The sequence below is a fragment of the Rhincodon typus genome, chromosome 38 (assembly GCF_021869965.1).
Source record: "Rhincodon typus isolate 14 chromosome 38, sRhiTyp1.1, whole genome shotgun sequence".
In the NCBI taxonomy this organism is placed as follows: domain Eukaryota; kingdom Metazoa; phylum Chordata; class Chondrichthyes; order Orectolobiformes; family Rhincodontidae; genus Rhincodon; species Rhincodon typus.
In genome coordinates this window covers 4,469,410-4,481,150 of record NC_063369.1, presented here as the reverse complement: position 1 = coordinate 4,481,150, position 11,741 = coordinate 4,469,410, and the positions used below count along the sequence as shown (strand labels likewise).

General features: G+C 41.7%; 1 protein-coding gene across 4 annotated transcripts; it reads left to right on the top strand.

Moving 5' to 3' along the window:
- Positions 1-450: 450 nt before the first annotated feature.
- On the top strand, positions 451-10,431 carry ubl5 (ubiquitin like 5). Of its 4 annotated transcripts, none has more exons than XM_048618056.1 (5): positions 451-591; positions 5,388-5,454; positions 7,381-7,464; positions 8,148-8,185; positions 9,702-10,431. In XM_048618056.1, the coding sequence occupies exons 2-5, from the start codon at positions 5,399-5,401 to the stop codon at positions 9,743-9,745; spliced, it is 222 nt and encodes a 73-aa protein (XP_048474013.1). In that variant the 5' UTR covers positions 451-591; positions 5,388-5,398; the 3' UTR covers positions 9,746-10,431. The 4 variants fall into 4 exon arrangements, with proteins under 4 accessions (XP_048474013.1, XP_048474012.1, XP_048474010.1 ...); XM_048618055.1 differs by having other exon boundaries at positions 522-561; XM_048618053.1 differs by lacking the exon at positions 451-591 and adding an exon at positions 2,161-2,246.
- Positions 10,432-11,741: the final 1,310 nt, after the last annotated feature.

The window sequence follows — 11,741 nt, the reverse complement described above, 5'->3', positions numbered from 1 at the left end:
TTCCTGCTCCTCTGATGCTACTTGGCCTGCTGTGTTCATCCAGCTCTACACCTTGTTATCTCTATATTCCCTTTGACATGTTTTCATTTACAGAACTTTGTAATTACTATCGCCACCGGTGGGATGACCGGTTTTCACTGGGAAATGCCTGCCTTGGAATTGTCTAATGTGGCGGGGTGCGCCTTGAAAAACGTGTTTTGTTTTCGTGAAATTGCTGCGTGTCGAAATGAGCGTAAATGGGCGGCGTCCGAGGCGCCGATTGGATCCCCCGTGCCCGACGAAGGCTGTCCATCAGAGCGACCCTGGCTGTCCATTGGTGGAGAGGGCGAGACGGCCGCTGTCTATCAGGGCGACCCGGGCTGTCGATTGGTCAACATGTGACGCCGCCGACTACTGATTGGTGCAGACGGCCCGACGACTTGACTGCGTCGGGGCGATCCCGGGTGCCGATTGGTGAAGACGGCCATCCATCAGACTTCGGGGTGGGGCGGGATGTTAAGGGGCGGAGTTGCGGCCTAGTCGCCTTTGCCGAGCGAGCCCGATCCCGTGTCGTCGTGAGGGGTAAGGAGGCAAGTGGTGGTCGTCTTCCTGGTAAACTCATTCCCTTTTATTCTTGTTGGGGCGTGGGGGGGGAAAGAGGTGGTCTGTTCATGTTTATAAACAGAAGCGATCAGTAAGTAGGTCACTCAGTAAATAAACAAAACCCCTTCTTGAGCCTTCCCCGCTATCGTCATTAACTCTTAGTGTTATTTGTACTTTAGGGCAGGCTGCTGACAGTTATAGGCCTTTGCCTGGAATATTTCAAGTGGATTGGTGATGGATCAGTTGTAATTAATCAATCATTTATTTGGACGTATTTTGCTCAATGTGAAAGGCCCTTTTGTGGCCTGGAGGTAATGTCCTTATCTCTGGGCCAGAAGGTCTAGGTTCCAGGCTCCAGCGGTACATCATAACATCGTTTCAACAGGTTGATTGGAAAATACCTCACCTTTTCCCCCGCCCCCCATCTCTGAGCAGGTTGCTTAGAAAATATCCTCAAATATAAAGGGCTTCTTTGTGGCATGGTGGTAGTGTCCCTATCTCTCAGCTAGGAGGTTCTGAGGAAAGGTCACCAGACCCGAAACGTTAACTCACTTCTCTTCCTAGATGCTGCCAGACCTGCTGAACTTTTCCAGCAGTTTATATTTCTTCTTGTTTCTGGGCCAGAAAGTCTGGGTTCAAGCCTCACCTGCTCATCTCATCATTTTAAAAACTGGAGGGACTCGGCAAGATTTTGGCAGCATCAGCGGAGAGTGAAACAAAACTAACATTTCAAGTCCTATGGGATTTGCCTTCAAGGTAGAAAGTGTTATAGAGTCATACAGCGCGGAAACAGACCCTTCGGTCCAAGCAGTCCATGCCAGCCATAAGCCCAAGCTAAACTAGTCCCACATTCCTATGCTTGGCCCATATCCCTCCAAACATTCCTACCTAAATATGTTCTTTTACAAAGTTGTAACTGTACCCATCTCCTCCTCTTCCTCTGGACGTTTATTCCACATACGAACCACTCTCTGTGTAAAACAGTTGCCCCATGACTTTTTAAAATCTTTTTCCTCTAATTTGTGACTTTTAAAAATCTTTTTTCCCCTCATGTTTTGAAAAAAAAATGCCCACTAGTCTTGAAAAACTCCACCCTAGGAAAAAGACCCTAGTCATTCACCTTTTGAATGCCCCTCATGATTTTGTAAAGCTCTGTAACGTCACTCACCGCCCCCCAGCCCCCCCAAGCCATTCATGTACCTGTCCAAACGTCTTTTAAATGTCGTAACTGTACTTGCATCTACTACTTCCTCTATCATTCCACACACGAACCACCCTCTGTGAAAATATTTTCCCTCCGGTCCCTCTGCTCAATCTTTCTACTGTCACATTAAAAGTATGCCCCCTAGTTTTGAACTCCCCTTTCCTAGGGAAAAGACCTTTGCTATTCACCTTAACTGTGCCTGTCATGATTTTTACTAATCTCCATAAGGTCACTCCTCAACCTCCTATGCTCCAGTGGAAAAGTCCCAACCTATCCAGCCTTTCCTTATAACTCAAACCCTCCATTCCTGGCAATATCTGGTAAATCTTTTCTGAACCCTCTCTAGCTTAATAATATCCTTCCTATACAGGATGACCAGAACTGGACACAGTACTCCAGAAGAGGCCTCGCCAACATCCTATAGAACGTCAACATGACGTCCCAACTCCTATACTCAAAGGTCTGAGCAATGAAGGCAAGCGTACTAAACACCTTCTTAACCACTGTCTACAATGTGATACAATCTTCGAAGAATTACACCCATGAATCCCTAAGTGTCTCTGTTCTATAACACTACCCAAGGCCCTACTTTTAATTGTATAAGTCTTGCCCTTGTTTGTCGTACCAAAATGCAATACTTTGCATTTATCCAAAGTAAACTCCATCTGCCACTCTTCTTGCACATGGACCCAATTGATCAAGATCTCTTTGTAATCTTAGATATCCTTCTGCACTGGCCATTATACCACCAATTTTGGTGTCATCCACAAACTTACTAAACATACCTTCTATATTCTCCTCTTAAATCATTTATATAAATGACAAACAAAAGTGACCCATCGCTGGTAACAGGTCTCCTGTCCAAAAAACAACCCTCCACCATCATGCTGTCTCCTGCCACTGTCAATTTTGTATCCAGTTGGCAAGCTCACCCTGAGTCCCATGTGATCTAACTTTACTAATTAGTCTACCACGCAGAACCTTGTCAAAGGCTTTAATAAAGTCCAAGTAAACAACGTCCATCTCTCTGCCCTCACCGATAATCTTGATTGCTTCCTCAATACACTCAATCAAGTTTGTGAGACATAATTTCCCTCGCACAAAACCATGCTGGCTATAACCTGATTGGAAGGTTGTGTTTTTATGTATGCTGTTAAAAAGAGGAGGAGGAAAATGTGCAATCAGATTGTAAGTATGCTCAGAGCCTAAGATGAAGAGTCAAACACTGCAGAAACAGATCCTTCGGTCCAATTAGTCCACACCAACCATGTTCCCCAGCCAAACTAGAACCACTTGCCTGTGTTTGGCTGATATCCCTCCAAACCTTTCCTATTCATGTACTTATCCAAATGTCACTTAAATGTTGTAACTGTGCCTGCATCCACCACTTCCTTTGAAAGGTCATTCCACACTCAAACCACTCTGTGTAAAACAAAAGTTGCACCTCATATCTTTTTAAATATTTCCCCCTCCTTTTTTTTTTAAAAAATGATGCTCCCCTCCCCCAGTTTTGAACTTCCCCACCCTTGAGAATGACTCTTGTCATTCACCTTATCTATACATGATTGTATAAACTTTTATTAGGTCACCCCTGCTGCAGTGAAAGTAGTTTTTTTTTTCTTTTTTTTCATTAACGGGATGAGGACGTTGCTAGCTAGGCAGCATTTATTGCCCATCCCTACTTGCCCACAGTGCAGTTCAGAGTCATCCACATTGCTGTTGGTCTGGAATCACATGTAGTCCAGACCAGGTAAGGATGGCTGTTTCCTTCCCTAAAGGGCATTAGTGAACCAGATGGGTTTTTCCTCAACAATCGACAGTTGATTCATGGTCATCATTAGATTCCTAATTCCAGATTTTTACTGAATTCCACCATATGCCGTGGCAGGATTTGAACCTAGGTCCCCAGAACGTTCGTTGGGTCTCTGGATTAACGGTCCAGCGATAATACCACTAGGCTATTGCCTCCCTGTCTATCTTTATAAATCAAACCTTCTGTTCCCAGCAATGCCCTGGTAAATCTTTTCTGAACCATCTCCAATTTCAGAATATCCTTCCTATAGTAGGGTGGCCAGAATTGTCCAGAAGAGGCCTCACCAACATCCTGTACAGCTTCAACATGACCTCCCAACTTCGTACTCAATGGTCTGAGCAATGAAGACAAGCATACTAAATCCCTCCTTAACTACCCTGTTTACTCATGATGCAAATTTCAGAGTTATGTAGCTGAGCCCCTAGGTCTCTCTGTTCCACAACATTACCCAGGACCATACCATTAATTGTATTTGTCCTGCCCTTGTTTGTTTTACCAAAATACAATGCCTCACAATTATCCAAATTAAACTCCATCTGCTACTCCTCCGCCCATGTAAAAAGGCTGTAAACAAACGTGTGAAAAGGAGAAATAGGTTATGTTCCTCTAAGAGCAAAGTTAATAAGACACAAATATAACCTGACTGTAGGGAGGGGCATTGGGGTGAGAGGAGGGCTAGGGCGAGGAAGGTGAGAGAAGAAGAAGAAGTAGGGAAGGTGAAGGAGGAAGGAATGTATGGGAGGGGTTGATGTGTAGCAGGTTACGGGAAGAAAGAGGGTGAGGGAAGGGGGAGGAAGAGACAGGGGAGTTGGTGGAAGGTGAGGGTATTTGAGGGAGGATGAGGAATGGTGGTGAGGGGTTGAAGTGGAGAGTGCCATGTGGAGGTGAGGGGGAAGGGGCCTGAGGTGGGAGAAGGGAAATGAGAGGTGAGGGAAAGGAATTGAGAGTGATGCAGTGGGAGGGGAGGTGTTGGGTTGGGGGAGGGGTGTGGTGTTTGGCAAAGGTATGAGGGTAAAAGGAGGTGAAAATTGACATTGAAGTAAGGTGGTTTATTGAATCAACATGAGAATGTGTTGTACTAAATGTGCTGCTGAAAGGAAAGTCAAAGCAGGTTCATTCAGTAGTAAAGTTCTGAAGAAAAGCTGAAACATACTTGGTGGGGCAGGGGGGAGAAAAGAACTGTAAATCTAAAGGGAAAGAGCCAGAGTGTGGGACTAACTGCCACAGGCAAAATGGGCTTAATGTTTTCCATTTGTCCTAAAGTCAGGGCTGTAATCTTGGCTCAGATTGTACCTTTTTTGAACAGGCTGTAAGTAAAATCCCCACTATGGGGTTTATAATCTTGGGTGAAATTTCAGTGACCCAACTATTTGTTTAAATCTACTTTTGGTACTGGACTGTGTAATGCAAAATATAGCATATGGAAATATGATTAATCTTGCCCAAAGTCCAAATTGGACTTTACTTCAAAATGTGGATATACTTCAGTTATAAGAGAATCACTGTATGATACAGGTACAGAAAGAGGCAGATTGGGCCATTGTATGTATTACTGCTCCCTTTGAAATACAATTTTGTTCCCCTTAGAATTTATCTAATTCTCTTTCAAAAGTCGTTTTGAATCTGCTTCAACCAAGTTTTCAGGCAGCATATTCTAGATCTTGACTTTTTTTTTCTTAAAATAATTTTACAAACTTTTACGTTTATGGTACATTTGTACAACGCAGTATGAAGCAAACTTGCGGTGTTGAGTTTTCTTTTAAACGCATCTTTTTTTTTCTTCCTAAGAATTCTTCAAAATGATTGAGATAGTTTGCAACGATCGTTTAGGAAAAAAAGTTCGAGTGAAGTGCAAGTATCCTTTTTAAGATGGGTAATAAAATTATTACTGACTTTTTAAACCAGTATATTACTTCCTTTCATTGCGTTGGTTAAGTGAGCTCATTGAGTGTTCTTCTGTTGGTCATGTGATAGATATGTGATAGCCCATTGAAGACGGAAAATATTTTGAGGTGGCTGAACTGCAATTTGTGGCAGTGTTATCTGTGTCATTATCCACAGGTTGAGACGGTGAGATGGTGGAATGGTGGTTTAGTCGTTAGCACTGCTGCCTCTCAGTGCTATGGACCTGGGTTTGATTCTACCCTTGGGCAACTCTGGCGTTTGCATGTCTTCCCCATGTCTACGTGGGTTTCTGCCAGGTGCTCCGGTTTCCTCCCACAGTTTAAAGATGCACAAGTTAGGTGGATTGGCCATGTTAAGTAGCCATGGGTAATGCACGCTAATAGAGATAGCGTAGAGGGGTGGGTCTGGGTGGGATGCTGTTTGGAGGGTTGGTATGGACTCAGTTTTCAAATGGTCTGCTTACCCCGCTGTAGGGATTCTGATTCTGTGTTCAAATCCACTGAATTTTAATGTTTGAGGCTTCACTGTATGCAACCAAACAAAAAATAGGATGTTTTTATCTTAAACTAAGAAAGGTATAAATTGGAATGTGAATCTGTTTTTTTGCTCTTGCTGATTGAGAGGATTTTCCAAAAATTACCCAACGAGGTACAGTTATATGATGTGAGTCTACAATAAAAATAGATAGCCTTGTTTGTTTTTTCTGCAAAACAAAGTTGTAAGCATGGGAAATTCAAAGCCCCTCTGTAGTGTTTTTTCACTAGATTTCAGTAAATTATTTTTTCCTTTTTAAGAGGCAGTTAACAGTGCAACAGTGATTTATTTTCCATGTTCTGATTGAATGGGAGTAAAGTATTAACAGTCAAATCTTTAATGCTGACCAGCTTGGGCTTCATTGTAACCTGACTGCTGCAAGGTGCTGAGCTACAGATCAAGGGTGAGATGTAAAGGAAAGTCTTGCAGCAGGCTATGAAGATAGGGCAAAGGAATTTACCAGAGGAATTACAGAATATGGGACTCAGGCAGTTGAAAGCACTGCTTTTTATTGGTGGGGCAGAGAAGGAAGGGTGTATAGAGTTGCAGATCAGAGCGATGGAGAGTTATTGGTGTCAAACTGGAGAGGATGCAAAGCTCTGATAATATTTGAACAAGGATAAGCATTCCAATGTCAGGGTGTTTGAGAACCCTAATTAAATTAGGTTAACAAGGATGAATGCTTTGAGAAAAATGATATGCTCCACAATATTAAAACCTGTCAGAGGAGGCAAGGAACAATACATCATAGTAACAGAATTTGAATTGGGATGGTCTACTGAGGCAGCAATGGAAATCTGATTGTAGAGATTTACAGCAAGAGTTGCAAGCAAGATCAACACTCTTCTAAGAAAGAAGACAATCATGGTAGACTTGGCATGGGTAATGATGGCTGCTTTACAATATTAAAGGTAGCAGGTCAGGTATTCATACTTGTGTTAACTCAAGAATCTGCAATAAATTGGCTGTAACATTTTTCTTTGATAAATGGCTCACAGTGGCTTACGTAAGGTTTTGCTGGCAATAACTTTTTTTATATATTAAAAATTGCATTGACCCCTGCACTCACCTATCACCACCCCAGCTCCCTTTCCCCCTCCCCATTTCTGAAGAAGGATCCCAACCTGAAATGTCAACTTTTCTGCTCCTCTGATGCTGTGTTCCTCCGGCTCCACGCTGTTGTCTCTGACTCCAGCATCTGCAGTTCTTGCTATTTTTGCATTGACCATAGCCTTGGGTTTCTGTTTAAAAATAGTAAAAGCAGCCTACGCAAGTGGTTAAAAATTCATTGGTGATCTAGCACATGTTCTTTTCTGTTCTCCTTAACATTTCTTCCTTCCAGTCCTGATGATACCATAAAAGATCTGAAGAAACTGATAGCTGCGCAGACTGGAACAAAATGGGACAAGCTCGTCTTAAAGAAATGGTTTGTTCTCTTCTGTGACCGTGAAATGCTAATTTCTTGAATTGCATGGAGTTTGCAACTGACAAACATTAGATCTATTCCCTGGATAAGCCTCCTCTCATGCTTCATTTAAGCCTATTATTTTAATACATTATTTCATCGGGTGTGAACGTCAATGATATTTGTTGCCCATCTGGTCGGTTCTGCTAATTCTGAGGGCACCTGGAGTTGACCACGTTTTCTGTGGGTCTGGAGCCACATACAGGACAAACCAGGCAAAAACAATAGATTCCTTGTCCCTACAGGGCATTAGTAAACAAGATAAGTTTTTGATATTTGGCAGTGGTTGGGAGTCAATACTGTTTTTATTTTTGTTTCCACTTCTGGGTTTTTTTTAATTGAATTCAGTTTTACCATCTATTACCCCCCCAGAACTTTAGACTGTCCACAGATGTGACTATGACACCAGTGCTTCCTCACGTCCTCCCATTCCTCTCTTCGTTTACTCCTCTAGAATTCTAACCTGTTTTTGAGTCAGCGTTTAATAAAAGCTATCTTGCTAGAAAAAGCTCACATGCACTGATTGTAACTATTTCCAGCACTTTATCCCTTGTGTTGAAATTCAAAACGTTGCCTTATAATGGTCCAAAAGGGTTTTTTTCAATTGTTTCTTCTAATTTTAACTTTTTATTTTCTCATTCCAGGTATACTATTTTCAAGAATCACGTTCAGTTGCAAGATTGTATCTTTTGCTGTTGTAAATCTGTGCTACTGGTGTTTCTATATGAACGGGGGCAGAAGGGGTATGAGAGAAACATTGCAAATATTTACATACATGTAACACCCTGTTCCAACTTCTATAAGTTTGTCCTCAATACAAAGGAAAATGTCAAAATGGAAGTCTTTTAAACTATTCATAAGTCATAATTGAGAAAATATAACCTGATTTTTAAAGCCCTTGGAGGCCAAGGAGCCCTGTGTGAAGACTGAATTACATACAGAAATGCGGAAGAGTTGCATATTGATAAGTATTATTGAAGACTTGGTGGTCATGCGTGCATATGAGTTAGGAGCAGAAGAGGCCTTCCCATGCCTGGTGCCTGCTCCAACATTCAATAATGCAATGGTTGGTCAGATTGAGGCCCTCAACACCACTTTGCTGTCTAGTACTTGTAACACCCTTGTGAAGCAAGAATCTGTCTAACTCAGACTTTGAAATATTTGGCAACCCTACCTCCATTGCTGTCTGAAAAAAAAAAAAATGCACGTATACAGTGTATTATCCACAATGGAGTGAGAATTATGACTTTAAGGAAGGATTCCACCCCGCTCCCCCCCAACGTTTTCTACAAGGGCAAAACAGTATCATCCAAATTTAGCCTGTTTGCTGCTTGTTTTAGCTGTAGCCTCAGAACTTGGTGAGCTGTTGGAGAGTACTGCTCTGACACGCAGATATTTTCACTTTCTCTAGTCTCCACTACACACTGAATATTTTTATCGTCAGACTTCACTTGTTTACATGAATAATAACCCTACTTTTTAAAAAGGAGCCATTTCCCAATGATTAGTAAATAACAATGTCTTGAGATGGTTGTAGTAATTGAGGATCCTCTACAGCCCTAACAATATGTATGTAGTTTGTACAATCTGAATATCTACAGATCATCTGTCCAACTGTTCAATCGGGTTATTAATACCAGTAAGGGATAATACCGTCCCTGATGTCAATCCCTATGGACACTGGTTGGGTAACCACTCATGAGGTATATTCATAATAATTGACAACTTGAATTCAATTTTCCATTTGAAGGCCAAAATTATCACTAATACAATCCTCTGGAGAACCTGCTTGGATCTTTATGAAGAGTGTTTTGAAACTCCAAGCTGATTCTGTCTACCAGGTTACCGTTCTTCACTGACCTGGTGAATTCTTAAAAAAGTCCTAGCAAACTTCTTCTTTTTCTGTTTCAGTTTTGGAATGTTTTGTATTTCTTTTTTCATGGTGTTTTTTTTTAAGAAAATGACCCCATTTCTTGGTTGCCTAATGTGTGAAATAGCAGTACAGGTCAGTGGTTCTTGATATTGGCATGTGAAGTAGGGTAAATTGCAGTTTGTGAGGATCTTGTGGTGCAGTGGTACTGTCTGGTTTCATCTCCCACCAGTGCCAGGTGTGTCATAACATGTCCAAACAGATTGTTTAAAAATACATGTAGTCTGGGCATTTTCACTATTTATATCCTTAACCAGGCTGCTTTCAGATGAGATCCATGATGGAATGAACTTGGAATTATACTACCAATAAACTATGATGCAGTCTGAAGAGGACAAACTTATCGTTGACCATCAGCACCATTCATTTGAGGGAAAAGGACTTGCAACTTCACAAAGATTTGCTTTTCTAAATAACACAATGATTTGTATGTTTTACTGACCAATGTTCCCTTTCTTTTCTTGCAAATTTTTTTGTTTCCAAACAGTTTTAATTTCTGGTTTCATGTCCCTGTCCAAGCTGAGACTTTTAATGCCTAAAATTGTGTATATTGGTCTGTGCTTCAATGATGTCTTTCTCCTCGATCCTTGCCAGATTAGCATTGCAGTGTTTGTGCTTCCTATCGGCAGAGCTGTAACCTTTCTACTCCACAGCCTGTTCAACCGTTGTCCTTACAAATCCCTGCCAGTTTGTAACTGTATAGAGAAAGACCAGACATGTAAGATATTGAAAGCACTAGCTGCGTTAGCAAGGTGATGGACCTTGATAGTTTACCAAGGTGCTGTCTTTTATGGTTAACCTTAATAGAGATTTGGAGGCAAGCATTTTATTTTTTTCCTTTCTCATCTTCATGTGGAAGATGTTTCACTGAGCTTGCTGGTGGCAGGCATGATGACAATCTTCAAAAGTTATTGGTTGTTATGAACCAGGCTGTTGAAGAGAACTATGTTGTTATATGCACTCAAATTGGTTAAATAAAACTAAGATCTTGAGAATTGCTTCAGTCTTGTGTCTTGTTTGTTTTTTCTCCTCTGTTGTTTTGGCTGGAACTAATGAGCACGACGCAGCTGATGTTAGGTGTCCCTGGAAACTCTAAGGATAGCTAATGCTGATGTCTTTTTTTTTTTAATTCATTCATGTGATGTGGGTGACACTGGCCAGGCCAGCGTTTACGTCCTCTACCTAGTTGCCCTCAAGAAGGTGGAGGTGAGCTGCCTTCTCGAATGGTGCAGTCCATCTGATCAACTAGAAATAAACTTGTATTAATCTACTTGTCTTTTTTGACATGGTAGAAAGTCATTCTACTGAATTTTGAACAACCTTTTTATTTCTACCACAATCTTCTGGTTTTGCATGTCCTTCCTTCCATAGATGGTACACCATGTACGGGTGACAAGATCACTGTAGCACCTCAACAAGGTTTCTTTGATAACACTTTCCAAATCTACACTCTGCCATCAAGAAGGCCAGCATGGCAGTTGTACACCTGGAAATTCCGCTGGGCTGCACTTCATCCTGAATTGAATTGGTGTGAACTTACCTGTGCTTAAAGCCATTTTCCTGAGTCGAACATACTCTGATATTGACCTTTACCCCCGATGACACTTGGCATCAGGAGGGGGATTGCTGATTATGGAACATCCTTGCTGCTCATTTAAGGGGAAAAAGCAGCAGTCAGAGACAGCAATTCCTTTTGCAAAGATCTCGGGGAAGATCTTGAAGAGGTGCAAGGAGGGACATGGCATATGGTGTGGAAAGTAGATCTATCTTTTCAGTCCTTCATAGCTTTCCTCACTGTCCCCTTTGTTTTGTGAGGGCCAAGCCTGTAGTTGAACGTTGTGCAACCAAACATACTTCTGGGGGGGTGTCAGCATTTGAGATAGAAAATTGAACTGGTATTGCGTCAAAGCAGCTATATTGAAAGGTAATAGGCTCCAAGTCATACGGCATCCTGCTTTGGACATTTGCTATCATTTCTGGAATTGAATTTCTGACCTGACTGGCATCATGTTTCATGAAGTAAAATTAAAAGCTTCATGAAGGGCTATCACTACCTCACTCCTGGCAATGAATAGTAAAATGCCAACCATGCCCTTTGCTTGTGTTTAAGCAATAAAGTATGCACTATTTCAACTGTGAGTGGTCAGTGCTGACTGGAGGATCTGAATCGCAAGGAACAACTCACTTAAGCTTCTTGTGGCCAGTTGGTTGGCTTCAACTTCTCCGACAGTACAACCTTTTCAAGCTTTCTCTTAGAATGCTTTTAAATTGCAGGGACTAACCAAAGCTGATATACAGAATGTCCTCT

Excerpts from the sequence above, each read along its gene's own strand:
- ubl5 (XM_048618056.1), top strand. The coding sequence starts at position 5,399 with ATGATTGAGATAGTTTGCAACGATCGTTTAGGAAAAAAAGTTCGAGTG. Across the intron at positions 5,455-7,380 it reads AAAGTTCGAGTGAAGTGCAA|TCCTGATGATACCATAAAAG; the intron begins GTATCCTTTTTA and ends TCTTCCTTCCAG. Across the intron at positions 7,465-8,147 it reads AAGCTCGTCTTAAAGAAATG|GTATACTATTTTCAAGAATC; the intron begins GTTTGTTCTCTT and ends TTCTCATTCCAG.